The sequence below is a fragment of the Hyperolius riggenbachi genome, chromosome 5, assembly GCF_040937935.1.
Source record: "Hyperolius riggenbachi isolate aHypRig1 chromosome 5, aHypRig1.pri, whole genome shotgun sequence".
In the NCBI taxonomy this organism is placed as follows: Eukaryota; Metazoa; Chordata; class Amphibia; order Anura; family Hyperoliidae; genus Hyperolius; species Hyperolius riggenbachi.
This window is the reverse complement of record NC_090650.1, coordinates 84,112,121-84,126,858: the sequence shown is the minus strand read 5'-3', so window position 1 is coordinate 84,126,858 and position 14,738 is coordinate 84,112,121. Positions and strand designations below refer to the sequence as shown.

At 45.7% G+C, this 14,738-nt stretch overlaps 2 protein-coding genes across 3 annotated transcripts in view; one reads left to right on the top strand and one right to left on the bottom strand.

Annotated features, from left to right (window-relative positions):
- The window catches only part of TTC21A (tetratricopeptide repeat domain 21A), a 151,205-nt gene extending 143,820 nt beyond the window's left edge, over positions 1-7,385 (bottom strand). The window contains exons 1-2 of one of the 2 annotated variants that reach the window (XM_068235931.1): positions 6,942-7,385; positions 2,243-2,333 (exon numbers count right to left, since the gene is read on the bottom strand). In XM_068235931.1, coding sequence (XP_068092032.1) covers positions 2,243-2,269 — 27 coding nt within the window. In that variant the 5' untranslated portion in view covers positions 2,270-2,333; positions 6,942-7,385. The remainder of the gene's footprint in view (positions 1-2,242; positions 2,334-6,941) is intronic. The other variant, XM_068235930.1, reaches the window with a different exon arrangement.
- The window catches only part of GORASP1 (golgi reassembly stacking protein 1), a 62,852-nt gene continuing 55,211 nt past the window's right edge, over positions 7,098-14,738 (top strand). The window contains exon 1 of the mRNA XM_068235932.1: positions 7,098-7,251. Within this exon, the coding sequence (XP_068092033.1) occupies positions 7,189-7,251 (63 nt within the window). The 5' untranslated portion in view covers positions 7,098-7,188. The remainder of the gene's footprint in view (positions 7,252-14,738) is intronic.

The window sequence follows — 14,738 nt, the reverse complement described above, 5'->3', positions numbered from 1 at the left end:
TTGCCCGGCTGTCCTCCTGATGCTCTGCCTCTAATGCTGGGAATAATCGGCTCGTTTTTGAGCCATTAATATGGCTCAATAGATAATTTCCGACGTGTCCGACCTCCCGCCCGATCGTTTCGTCGCTCGATTCCAGATTGCAGTGAATGCAAAAAGATAAGAAAAACGAGCGGAAGATAAGAGAAATGACTGCGAAATCGACCAGCGAAACGATCGAGCAGGAAAAAATCGAGCAGCAAAAACGAGCCATGTATGCCCAGCATAATAGCCTTAACCTCCTTGCCGGTCTAAAAAATCCGGCAAGGAGGCAGCGCTGCACTTTTTTTTATTTTTATTTTTTTTAAATCATGTAGCGAGCCCAGGGCTCGCTACATGATAGCCGCTGAGCAGCGGCATCCCCCCACCCACTCAGATTGCCTCGGCGATCAGAGTATGCAGGAAATCCCGTTGAGAACGGGATTTCCTGCAGGGCTTCCCCGGTCGCCATGGCGACGGGGCGGGATGACGTCCTGAAGTCACAGGGAATCCCGAACCGCCCCTCAGCGCTGCCTGGCACTGATTGGCCAGGCTGCGCAGGGGTCTGGGGCGGGGGGGGGGGGCTCGGCGCGGCGGGTAGCAGCGAATCGGCGGCGAGCGGCGGCGATCGCGTACTACACGCAGCTAGCAAAGTGCTAGCTGCGTGTAGGAAAAAAAAAATTATGCAAATCGGCCCAGCGGGGCCTGAGAAATCCTCCTGCGCAGGTTACCCCGAGCTGAGCTCGGGATAAACGGCAAGGAGGTTAAAGTGGACCCAAATTAAAAATACAAGATTTCAGAAATAAAATCTATTTTCGAAATTATAATAATAAATAGCAGCCTTTTTTTCAGCTGCATGATGACAAATATAAAATATTTTACATTTATTGGAGGAACCCCTCCCTTCCTTTCATAATGCCGGGACAGAATCCGGCAATCTGGTGAAGTAGATGGTGTCCAGCATAGAAGGAATTGCTAATGGCTGCCACCTGTATAACCCTAGTTATGAAAAGAGAAGGGTGAAAAGCATGCACTGAAAAGCTCATAGGCTTGAAGGAGTGTTTATCTTTGTATGTGTCAGAGTGGTGCAACTAAATATTTTGAATTATAGAAAAAGGTTTAGTTTGGGTCCGCTTTAACTATAGACCTTGAAGCATGCATGCAGATTAGATGTTTCTGACTGAAATCTGACTAGATTCGCTGCATGCATGTTTCAGGTATGTGATTCAGCGCGCTAATGATGTATTAAAGATCAGCAGGACTGCCAGGCACCTAGTATTGTTTAAAAGGAAATAAAGATGGCAGCCTTCATATCCCTTTCACTTCAGGTGTGCTTTAAAGGAAACCTGAACTCACTGTCAGCTACTCTTATGTTAAATACACACAATGCAATTTCCCGTTAGCGGGAATCTGACTATTATTTACGACACATCCAATCTGCTCCCATTCAATAACGGGAACGAGTCTGCAATGTTATCATGGGAAAAATGATCCCTTTATCGATTGGGAGCAGTTTCGACATGTACACGATACAACTTCCTCTCAGATTACCCGTCGATCGTAGAGGAAATTGAATCATGTGTACCCAGCATTAGAGACATAACTAATGTAATCTGTGAAGCGGTACAGTACATATCAGCACTATATCCTATATAATAGTGTGCCTGTCCTGCGTCCTCCTATGTCCGTGCGTTGTGCCTGGTGCACGTGTAAAACACAGGCGGACTTCAGACAGCAGAGGAGGATGGGTGCAGGGGGATGTACGCGTGCGTTCGTGTGCGCACAAAATTTGAGGGAACAGCGACCAGAGGTTTCTGTTGTGTTTGGCGTTTGCACTTATTGCACACCAATATCGCCACGCAACCGCTCAACTACATCGCCACAACATTTCCCATCATGTCCGATCGATACATTCAACCGTTTTGACCCAAAATCAGTCGAATTGTCAATCGAGCATATTTGTGACAGCACCAATTTTTCATCCAATTTGAAAATAATTATCGAATGAGGTGTTCGATTGGCTGCCAAGTGGACAGACGTATGCTCACCTTAACTCTATTCTGTTGGATTATAAGGTCTAACATAAATAAACATTGCTTACTATACAGAACTGTCTGCTAAAGGATTGTTAGCTGTTGCCTAGCGTTCGCTGTTCAGTGGCATATTATGAAGGGAGAAGAATACACAAATGGACTTCAATTTAGTATCTGCTGGGGATGACACTCACTATAAGCTGAGGATCCGTGTCCGCCATTGTAATGTGATGTGTCTCTGAAGAGCTCTCCTTAAAATCTGTGAAGCTGTTTGCCGCTGTTTTCCTGAATAGGAGAGAGAGTAAAATACATCATGTTTGTTTAAGCTTATAGAGCAGCAACTTCCCAGCTTTATTTTATATCTCAGGCCTTTCTCTGAGGCCGGTTTCACACAGTAAACCGTTAATACGCTGTAATCTTCATTCTGGTATCAGGCTAAGCAGGAAGTGAGGCTCCCTAGCGCTCACTTCCTGTGGCCAAAAAGACGAATTGCACAGAAGTGTTTGACAAAATACGCTTCCGTGCATGCGCACAGCAACATTACTGCGTGAATGTTTAAAAATATATGCGCCGCCATAGACTTACACTTCTTCAGTTCTGCCGCACGTAGCTGTGCAAGTCGACAGTAACGTGGATATGCGCTTATGTTGGGGTTGTGTTGATTCCGTCACTTCCGCTGCAACGTGTCGGTGTGAAAGGCCCCATAGATTTTCACTGGCGTAGCGTTGGCCTGCTGTAAAAACAGGCCAACACACCGCGCCAGTGTGAAAGGGGCCTAAAGCAGCGTACAGACATTCAGTCAGTGTCACCTGATTGTTGCTTGATCTGGCTAACACTGATGGGAATGACCACAATACAGACACTCTGTTCGGCTACAGCAGTGCAGCATGTGCTGTTCTAAGGAGAGGGGAGGAAAGACGATGGGCGGTACACAACTCAATGGCTTCTGGCATGCGGCATAAGTATGAAAACAATGTGCTTGTTCGTTGCTCATTCTTCTTTTGAACATCATGGGACACCTGTAAAAAAAAAACTAGATTCTTGGCCAAGTCTTTGCAGAATAATCTAGCACATTGATGGTCCAGGCCGCGTCTGCAGAGGATCTAGTGTATAAAAAAACAGCAGAAGATTGGCAGCGCTCCTAGGTTGCAATGCAAATTAAATGAAACCAACAGAGGTGTGCAGAGCCCCCTAAGGGCTTAAATACACACCTTGAATGCAAATCAGGTGCAAATTATGCACTGATCACTAATCTAAAAGTTTGAATGCAAACTGAAGCACATGGATGCAGCTAGCCATAAATATACTTACAGTTTTTTTACAGCAGGAGATATTGGCAGTGCTTCCAGACAAAGGCTGCACCTGAATTAACTACCCGCATAGATGTGCAGAGCTCGAAATATGGGCAAATCACACAACTTGCATTCAAAACAGGTAAAGCAAAGAAGCACGTTATCTTCAGCAAAACAATATGTGCACAGATTATTTCTTACTAGACTCTTCCATGGCACTGACCTGCCCTCACGTAAGAGACCTAACCACTAATCTAACAGTTAAAACATAATTCTTACCTGGTGCTGCTAGCCAAAAATGGAATACACATTTTATAAAAAAAAACAGATTGTATCAGTTGAAAGGATCTGCACTGTCTTAAAAAGTATTTATTTAAAGTTCTCTCTGAGTGTGTACCGGAACTGTTTTGAGGAAGGATTTCTTTATCCGAAACGCCGTGCGTCAACGGTGACCCGGCACACACAGACTTTATGCCTTTGTCAGATTTTAAATAAATACTTTTTAAGACGGTGCGGTTCCTTTCAACGTATACATTGAATCCCTGTGGCTCCAGGGGTGATCACGGCATGTCAATATCCATAGGTGCGGTTGTAGCTGGAGAAAACAAAAAACAGATTGGCAGCGCTCCTAGGCTGCAAATGAAATGAAACCAACAGAGGTGTGCAGAGCCCCCTAGGGTCTTAAATACACACCTTGAATACAAATCAAATGCAAATTATGCACTAATCCCTAATCTAAAAATCTGAATGCAAACTGAAGCACATGGATGCAGCTATCCATGAGTATACTTACATTTTTTGTACAGCAGGAGATAGAGAATCTAGTGTGTGTACAGGCCCTCCAACCCCATTGGTGCCTTGGTCAGTAATCAGGCTGGCCGAGTGGCTGCTCTGTACCACTATTTTGGCCCTCTGGCTCCCTCCATAGCAACAGAGGGTTGCAACACCTCTGTACAGCTTCAGCCCTACACTGCTACTGGAGGGATCAAGCCCTGGTCCCTCCTGGGCGACAGTTCGTGTACTTGTGTATGAGTCTTTAGATCTCAGGAAGTCTGACTGATCACTACCCTGGCTGTTTCTTCCACAGAGCTTTCCCTGTCTCCCTGATAGACAAGAACACATGATCACAAAGAAAACAAACATACATCAAGTTCACTTTCATTATTTCACTGGTTAGTATTCTCCAAGCTGTCTTATCAGGCTGCACGATCCATGTAGGTTTATTAGCCAATAAACAGTCTTTATCATGAAAGGATTCCTGCTATAAGCTTTTATCTTACACATGCACTATTACACATCCTTTCTAAAGAGCTGTTATCATTTAGTCTCTTCTCAACTCTACTCTTCCGCTGAGATGTCACTATTCCCAAGCCTGTTCTTTTTCTGAAATATCGTTATTCCCTAGCCTGTCTCTTCCTCTGAGATGTCTCTATTCTCAAGTCTGTCTCTTTTTCTGAAATGCCAGCCCATACATAGCAGTGACTGCAAGCCAGATAACTAGAAATTAGGGTGTTGGGGCGGTTGGGGGCCCTGGGGCTCCTCTTACTCTAATAGCAATCAGTGTGTGACGGCTGGAGTGGGAGGGATGGAGGGGGCAAACTTTGGCATCTCAGCCTTGGGTGCTGGAGGACCTTGTCCCGGCTCTGCAGCCCACTATTTCCCAGTCTGTCTCTTCCTCCTAAGAGTTCCCATTCCACATCCTGTCTTTTCCTGTGAGATGTCACTGTTCCCTAGAGTGCCACTTCCTCTGAGACTTCATTCCCTGACAGTTTTTTCCCTAGCATGTCTCTTACTGTCACTATTCCTAGGCACATACCCTGAGATGTCACATTCTGCTCCTGCTGTGATGTCACTTTTCCCCAGGCTGTCTGCTCCTCTGTGATATAACTATTCTCCAGACTGTCTGCTCCTCTGAGATGTCACCATTCCTCAGCATGTGTCTTCCTTTCAGATGTCTCTATTCCCCAGGCTGCCTGCTCCTCTCAGTTATCACTATTCCCCAGGCTGTCTGCCCCCCTGAGATGTCACTATTCCCCAGGCTGTCTGCTCCTCTGAGATATCTCTCTATTCCCCAGGCTGTCTGCTCCTCTGAGATGTCTCTATTCCCCAGTCTGTCTGCTCCTCTGAGATATCTCTCTATTCCCCAGGCTGTCTGCTCCTCTGAGATGTCTCTATTCCCCAGTCTGTCTGCTCCTCTCAGTTATCACTATTCCCCAGGCTGTCTGCTCCTCTGAGATATCTCTCTATTCCCCAGGCTGTCTGCTCCTCTGAGATGTCTCTATTCCCCAGTCTGTCTGCCCCTCTGAGATGTCACTATTCCTCAGCATGTGTCTTCCTTTCAGATGTCTCTTTTCCCCAGGCTGTCTGCTCCTCTGAGATGTCTCTATTCCCCAGGCTGTCTGCTCCTCTGAGATGTCTCTATTCCCCAGGCTGTCTGCTCCTCTGAGATGTCTCTATTCCCCAGGCTGTCTGCTCCCGAGTTATCTCTATTCCCCAGGCTGCCTGCTCCTCTGAGATGTCTCTATTCCCCAGTCTGTCTGCTCCTCTCAGTTATCACTATTCCCCAGGCTGTCTGCCCCCCTGAGATGTCTCTATTCCCCAGGCTGTCTGCTCCTCTGAGATATCTCTCTATTCCCCAGGCTGTCTGCTACTCTGAGATGTCTCTATTCCCCAGGCTGTCTGCTCCTCTGAGATGTCTCTATTCCCCAGGCTGTCTGCTCCTCTGAGATGTCTCTATTCCCCAGGCTGTCTGCTCCCAAGTTATCTCTATTCCCTAGGCTGTCTGCTCCTCTGAGATATCTCTCTATTCCCCAGGCTGTCTGCTCCCCTGAGAAGTCTCTATTCCCCAGGCTGTCTGCTCCTCTGAGATGTCTCTATTCCCCAGGCTGTCTGCTCCTCTGAGATGTCTCTATTCCCCAGGCTGTCTGCTCCTCTGAGATGTCTCTATTCCCCAGGCTGTCTGCTCCTCTGAGATGTCTCTATTCCCCGGGCTGTCTGCTCCCGAGTTTTCTCTATTCCCCAGGCTGTCTGCTCCTGAGTTTTCTCTATTCCCCAGGCTGTCTGCTCCTCTGAGATGTCTCTATTCCCCAGGCTGTCTGCTCCTCTGTGATCATGTCACTATTCCCCAGGCTGTCTGCTCCTCTGAGATGTCTCTATTCCCCAGGCTGTCTGCTCCCCTGAGATGTCTCTATTCCCCAGGCTGTCTGCTCCTATGGGATCTCTCTATTCCCGAGACTGTCTGCTCCTGTGAGATGTCTCTATTCCCCAGGCTGTCTGCTCCTGTGGGATCTCTCTATTCCCCAGGCTGTCTGCTCCCCTGAGATGTCTCTATTCCCCAGGCTGTCTGCTCCCCTGAGAAGTCTCTATTCCCCAGGCTGTCTGCTCCCCTGAGAAGTCTCTATTCCCCGGGCTGTCTGTTCCTGTGAGATGTCTCTATTCCCGAGACTGTCTGCTCCTGTGAGATGTCTCTATTCCCCAGGCTGTCTGCTCCCCTGAGAAGTCTCTATTCCCCAGGCTGTCTGCTCCTCTGAGATGTCACTATTCCCCAGGCTGTGTCTTCCTTCCACATGTCACTATTCCCCATGCTGTCACTTTTACTCACCGTTTGCCTCTGGAATGGGTTGTTGGTTGCTTCCCTGAATAGCAGCTACTTGTTTGGTGCGTCCCTAGTTACCACTCCACTTCCTGCGTTTCCACGTCGCGTCACTACCTGTGTTCCCCGCCCCCAGGCATAGCAGCCGATCCCCGATGCGTTCTTCCCCAACACAGGTGTCGGTGGTTGATTGGCAGGCCTGCAGATCGGCCAGCAGCACAGCGGCGGCAGAGCGGAGCGGAGTTACCGGTCGGAAATGGGGCTGTCTCTGAGCTCGGAGCCCGCTGAGGCCGGGAATGAGGGCTACCACGTGCACGGGGTGAGCTGAGGGCATCGCTGGGGGAGGAGGGGGGCTTCCAGCTGCTGCAGCACTACAAGGCTCAGCCTGCCTCAGTTGCAGTGACAGAGCACAGCTGACAGACGCGGCTGGGGGAGGGAAGAGAACCTGTCAGGGTGAATGGTTGGTAGGCGGGCTGAGTTTGGAAAGTGCAGTTTGTGGCTGCTGCTCTCCCATAGCGACTGCAGATGAATTCCTGTATGAAGATCATATAATGTATATTCAGATCCACCGATGTGGCCAAACTGCCTGTGTGTTGGAAGAGGCTGGAGACTGCCGCTAGGGGGCAGCAGGTGGAGTCAGCTGGGGTTTCCTGTAGGGGGAAACCCATGTGTCCTATCTGTGCTCATACAGTGCCATCTACTAGTTATAGCCATGGATAAAATAAGAATGTTAGTAACACTGTGCAATTTTCCGTTAGATCGACGTGTTTAACCGGCAATTTCCGACATATTCCATCTGCTCCCGAACGATAACTGGATTGATTTTAAGCATTAGTCAACTGGAAATCGATTATTGATTGGTGGCAATTTGGACATTTTGGAAATTATCAGATTGACCCATCAAGCTGTTGGCAAATTGCCGGTTGTACCTAGCATAAAGTTAGGCTCTGTACACATGCTAGATCACTGTCGTTTATAAAAGAGCGCTCCCCGACGGTTTGAGATGAATTTACAATGTAGGAGCACGTTACATTCAACAACAGCATAATGAAGGTCTCCTCATGGAATTGTCAATAAATCTGCAGTGTGTCTACTTCCTGCTTTTATGGAAGCAGACATAGCGGTAACATTCTGTGTTTACAAATTAGCTGCTCTGCCAGGGTAGAGAAGATGCCTGAGCTGACAGAATTGAGAGATCAAATTACAGTTAGATTAGTCACAGATTTATTATACAGGGAATTATACAGGCTAAGCTCTCTAAATACATGCAGGGTGCATTTTTCTATGTTTTTCTTCTGTCCTGTGCAAGAGTTCAGGTCTGCTTTAAGGTCAGACAGATGTTACAGTGTATTAATAGCTGTTACAGTGTTTACAGCTTTCACTGCCACTTGAAATACATTGTATAACATTTTAGCATTTTGTGAACTATGCATAGTAAACTTGCTCAGCAGGTGTTATATCACACACACAAAAAAACATTGGCCTCAATTCACAGAGCTTTATCAAACACTTTATCAAACGTTTGATAATTTTCCTCATGGGTAAAATCTAATTTTGAATTCACTAAGGTGTTATAGATTTATTGATCATTTCATCGATAAAACATTTGATAAATCTATAACACCTTAGTGAATTCAAAATTAGATTTTACCCATGAGGAAAATTATCAAACGTTTGATAAAGTGTTTGATAAAGCTCCGTGAATTGAGGCCAAAGTAACCATTTTCAACACTCAAAATATAGGGATGCTTGCCAATGCTGTCTACAGTTAGAAAAATCTAACATTTTCTGCTGTCCACTGAGTTTTCTAACTTTAGACAGCATTTGAAAGCATCCTTATATTGTAAGTATTTTGGAAATACATAGTACTTGTTAAAGTAATGACCTCTAGTAAATTGTTATAGTCTGCAAAGATTGTCGGTGCTAGTCTAATAAGGGGACCCTGCAGGAAACCTCATTGAAACATTCAGAACATGATTTGGTGGACAGCACCTTCTCTGTTAGGTTTCTGATTGGTTGTAGTAGACTACACCCTCACTATTTGGCCAGTCACAATGCTTTGTGTGGTAAGAGGGTGCTTTGATTGGAGAACTGTTCCCTATGAGGTTTCCTGCTATGTCCCCTAAAGTAGACTAGTGCCATCTATGTCATGTATCCAGGTCATTCCACATCCAAGTCAGTTTCTGCTGTAATCATTCTTGTCGTGCCCTTGAAATGTTTCGCCAATAGCCATCTTGCTTAATTACTACAGGTGAGGTGATGGAATACCCAGGAATTCATGTGGATAGTATTTTCTGTTAGGCACTAGAACGTCTGATAGAGATTAGAGTAAATTCTGTCCACACATAATATTCTGAGTATAGGCCTATACTCAGGTCAGTTTTTTGCGAACGACGGGTCGTTTGAACGACCCGTCGTTCGCCCGCTAAATCGGGCGTGTGTACAGACTGTCGTTCGGGTGATAAGAGTGAGTTTGAGCGATCCGCTATCTCTTCACATCATCTGAACAATTGTAGTCACTGAGGGCCCTTTTCCACTAGCAGTCGCTAGCGTTCACGCTGAACGCTAGCGATTGCTGAACCGCAATTCCGGTGATTTCCCAATGTTTGCGGCCGCGATTTTGCTATGCTATGCGCTGCATAGCAAAATCGCGGCAAATATCGCTCTGCCGCGCGTTCGCGTTCCCGTCGAAAACTAATCGCGGTAGTGGTAATGACCTACCGCGATTCCTATGTTAAAAAGCAAACCGTAGCGATTGTAAAATCGCTAGCGGTTTGCGACTTCACGATTCGGCCAGCGCAAACGCGCCAGTGGAAAAGGGCCCTTAGTGTTTAATTGTTTTGAAGGGTACAAAAATAAACCATCCAGTTGAAATTGTATTTATTTCCTTTGAATGTGTGTTTTACAGTATTACTCTTACAGCTTATATTGACAGAGGTAAATTACATTCATAGTAAACGGTTTTGCATTTTTTTTACATGCACTGGCTGTAAACACACATCCCATTAGACTGGTTGTAGACTGGAAAGTCTGGAAAGTTGAGGCCATATGGCATATGTACACAGGTTTGGTCACTTTGACTTGAAGCACAGAGGTCAATGCTGTAGAGCAAGACCTGTTACCATTGCTCTGACTCCATTAAAACAGTAAATGGATAAATGTTCTCCCCAGAATTTTTTTCCACTAGGGTGGCATGAAAATGTAGTTGGATAGGCCACGGTGGAGGTGAGCTGATAAAAGCCGGGTGCTCACCAAAATTAGCCGGGTGGAGCACTCGGGTGGTCCACCTGTAGAGTACTACCAGATCTGTGGGCTGCACCAATATCCACAGCACAAAGAATTAACAGCAATATGGTGCCATCTAAGCATTGTAATCTTGTTATGCTGGGTACACATGATGTGTTTTTTTTCGAATTTTTCTGGCCGATCGATTTTCGATTCGATTTCCCGCTCGATTCTCTTCTTTTCTTATAAATTTCCATTCACTTCTATGACAAAATAAGATCAGACATGTCAAAAATTATCTATCGAACCATCTATCTGCTGAAAAAACTTATGGTGTATTCTCAGCATTACTCCCTTACAATCTATAATTTGAGAAAGTGGAGCAAATTATCAGATCTAGACTTCTTTCTGGTCACTGTAAGCAACTGCTCTACTTTTCCACCATATTTTTTAAGTGTTTACAATCTTGTTTTGGGGGGGTCATCAACAGTATTTTTTCTAAAGCTATGTACACACTTCAAATTGTTGTTGCCTGCAGGGATCGGGACCCGATTATTTGGGTGACAGTTTGGGACCAACGTCTGTACAGACATGTCGCTAGCCTAGAGGTCAGTGACGCAACTGTTACTACGGTATGGAGGGAAGAGGAGGGACAATGTGTGACGCATGATGGTGCAGCTTCTGGCAGGCAGGGGGAGTGAAAGAACAATGTCTTCAGGGGGTCAGTCAGATTTTGCTAAACATCCAGCATCCTGGGAAAGGTGTGGGTGGTGGGAGGCTTTCCCGAGTTTAATCCAGATTGTGTACATAGCTTAAAGGGGAACTTCAGCCTAAACAAACATACTGTCATTAAGTTACATTAGTTATGTTAATTAAAATAGGTAGGTAATCTCTTACCCACCCTGTTTTAAAAGAACAGGTAAATGTTTGTGATTTCATGGGGGCAGCCATCTTTTTGGTTGAAAGGAGGTGACAGGGAGCATGAAACACAGTTCCAGCTGTCCTGTGTCCTGATCACCCCTCCCAGCTGCGCGCGCTAGGCAACTAGATATTCATCAGAAATCCCATCATGCTTTGCACGGTATCAGGGGGAAAATGCCTGGGCAGATTTCTTTGATGGGCGGAGCTTAGCTTCTGTGCAGCTAAAAATGAGGCTTGGGTACGAAAAACAAAGTTCTGATGCTGTGAAACTGTTTAAAGAGAATCTGTACTCTAAAATTCTTACAATAAAAAGCATACCATTCTATTCATTATGTTCTCCTGGGCCCCTCTTTGCTGCTTCTGCCACTCCCTGCTGCAATCCTGGCTTGTAATTGCCAGTTTTAGGCAGTGTTTACAAACAAAAGACATGGCTGCTAACAGCATGTGATAGGCTGAGAGGAGCTCAGTCTTTGACTCACACAGAGCCTGCAGGAGGCGTGGAGAGGGTGTGTATAGCTTCTATCCAATCACAAGCAGAGCAGCACATTCCAGCCTGAGTGCCTGAGCCTGACAAAGCCATCAGAGGAAAGAAGATTAGATTATATAACAGAGATAATACAGCCACTGTGCAACTAGGAAAGGCTGCAGTAAGACAGACCACATTAGAACAGGCATAGGAACTTCTAGGATAAAAGAAATAAGGCTGAAAATTTTGTTACAGAGTCTCCCTAAGAAATTCCAAACCTTTTCAGTGCTGCTGAGTAGATTTTTAGTCTTGCAGGATTACTTTAACTCCCATTTTTGATAAATGAAGAGAACAATTTAGCAACCGTCAATGTGATGTCCGGCAGTACACCCAGGCACGGTACAGAACACAATTTTTGCGGTCCCTGCACATTGCAGCTAGTCACATGATGGGTAGGACATGCTGCAGTCTGCTGTGGTGATGCAGACCAGGGCTGTCGAGGTGGTACAGAAATCATCCGAGTCGTCAGTTTATGAAACTACCAACTCCAGATACCTAAAAATTGCTCATACCATTCAACTGTGACTCCACAGCCCTGGTAGGGTCGTGGAGTCGGTCCAAAAATCATCTGACTCCAACTCCTCAGTTTATGAAATCTCCAACTCTGACTCCAGGTACCCAAAATTGCTCTGACTCCAACTTTACAGCCCTGATGCAGACCCACTAAGTAGAGAGCTTGGCTTAGTAAATTGACCTTCATGACCTTGATCATTAATATACTTTATATACATTTGTCTAAAGAGTGAGAAGTGAGACGAGCTTGAAAGTTTTCATTATGACATTTTCTACTTTTGCAAATGTTCTTCACCTGTCCTGGGCATCAGTTGTGCATTGTGTTAAAGGCTCACATGTCAGCCTCAATATGGAGGCTGACATGTTTATTCCATTTTAAACAATACATTTATCCATAAACCATGAACAAGCATGCAGATCACATTTCTGATTAAAATCTGACAAGATTAGCTGCATGCTTGTTTCAGGTGTTTGATTAAAACACTTCTGCAGCCAAATAGATCAACAGGCTTCCTAGGAAACTGGTATTATTTAATAGGAAATAAATATGGCAGCCTCCATATTCCTCTCACTTCAGGTTCCCTTTAACTTTAGTAAACGGAAGCTGTGGGCAGCGTAGTGGTCTTGCAGCACAATAATCCCAGACTCAAGTTCCGGGCTAGATTCCCTCACCATGGAGTTTGTATATTGTTCCTAGGTACTTGTGAGTTTTCTTCCAGATATTCTGGTTTCCTCACTAATCCCACTGAGTTTTCTGACAAAATTGTCTTTAGATGGTGGTAAGCAAATACGCAGTCTAAATGTATAGCCTGGATTACTTGTTAACAAGCAAACTCGTAACTATGGCTATTTTTCTTGTGTTTGTACAGGCTGTTAAATTTTCTGCCTGAGGGGAAATGTTCAGTTTTGGCATTCCTGAATCAGAATTGAATAACTGCTATTGTTTCTCCATAGTTGACAGTGAGATTCAGCAAACTGATTAGACTGACTCTTTCCAGGCAGGGCTGAAAGAGGAACTGTTGTGAAAATAACGCAATGAATGAATATTCAGTAATAAATCATTTAGGGCCCATTTCTACTTGTGTGGTTGCCGCGCCAAATCCGCAGAGTTTCCCCACAGGCAAATCGCGCGGGGAAACTCTGCCATAGGGATCATTAGTGCCGCCGGCCGAATCGCTTGCGCTAGCGATTCGGCCAGCATCTCCATCCGAAATGGTGCGGGAGGCTGCGAATCCCATAGCAGTGCATGGCACGGCTGATGGAATCCGTCTGCAGACCTGGAAGTGCCGCTGTGTGTCTTGCAGACGCGTGCGGCTCAAATGGAAACGGGCCCTGAGTCAGTGTTTGCCCACCTTTCCTCTCCCTGATTTTCCATCTCTTTGATTCTGGAATGTATCTCAGCTGGCGACATCTTTAGTCCAGTCAGGTTTGCGCTGCAGAATGTTTGTTTAGGCCTAGTTCACAGTGCTCAGTTGTGTTGCAGAATAATTCTGCCTGTTAACTCACTGCCCATACAATTCTATGTGCCTGTTCACACTACTGCATTGTAATTGATTGTGTTATTCTAACTCGCTGCATGCAGGCTTTGTATTTAAAGGACACGTCCGAGGAGAATAAAAAAAACAAACAAGCTCTACTTCCCCCAGCCCCGGCTGCCTATCTCTCCCTCGCCGTAGTTCTGGTGTCCAGGGTCCCCTCCGTGCAGATGCTGGCCTTACTAGGTCGGCGTCTTCTGCGCCACTCCTGATTGTGCTCACGTGGCCTGGAGCATGGAAGAAACACCGGTATACTGATCCCAGAGCCCCAGCAGAATCATCTCAGGCCCCAGCAGAAGCATCTCAGGCTCCCATTGATTTTCAATAGACCTATGGGAATCGTCTTTCCCCATGGAGTATTCTTCTCATTGGTTCACTGAGTAGTAGAGCAATGAAAATCCTCCCTGGGGATCGACAATTTCCATTGGTCCATTGCAAACCATTGCGAGCCTGAAATGCTTCTGCTGGGGCTCTGGATTGGTATACAGGCATTTCTTCCGTGTAATGGACGGTGGCAGATGGGGTGACAGATACCAAGCAGGTGGCGAATGGAATGGAAACCCAGAGGAAAAACCGATGGCCAGTTTAACAAAACTCATCTGTTTAAACGTAAAATGACACCTGATGAAGCATCCAATAGTGATGCAAAACGCGTAGGTGGGCCAAGCTTACGCAGCTATGTCCTTGGCTTTGGCGTGTCCCCCATCACCTACACCTCTCGTATAACGGTCCCGTCCTGGCATTTTGAGGTTTCTGTTTTAAGAAGGCAAACCAGACTTAGCATTGCTTTTTAGTAGGAGGGTTTTTAGGTCTCTAAGTCCCCTACACTTGAGCTGCTTGGTTACTGTGTTGCAGCTGATTAAAGACCACCTCCAGCCAAAGTTTGGAATGGCAATACATATACAGTGGGTTGCAAAAGTATTCGGCCCCCTTGAAGTTTTCCACATTTTGTTACATTACTGCCACAAACATGCATCAATTTTATTGGAATTTCACGTGAAAGACCAATACAAAGTGGTGTACATGTTAGAAGTGGATCGAAAATCATACACCATTCCAAACATTTTTTACAAATAACTGCAAAGT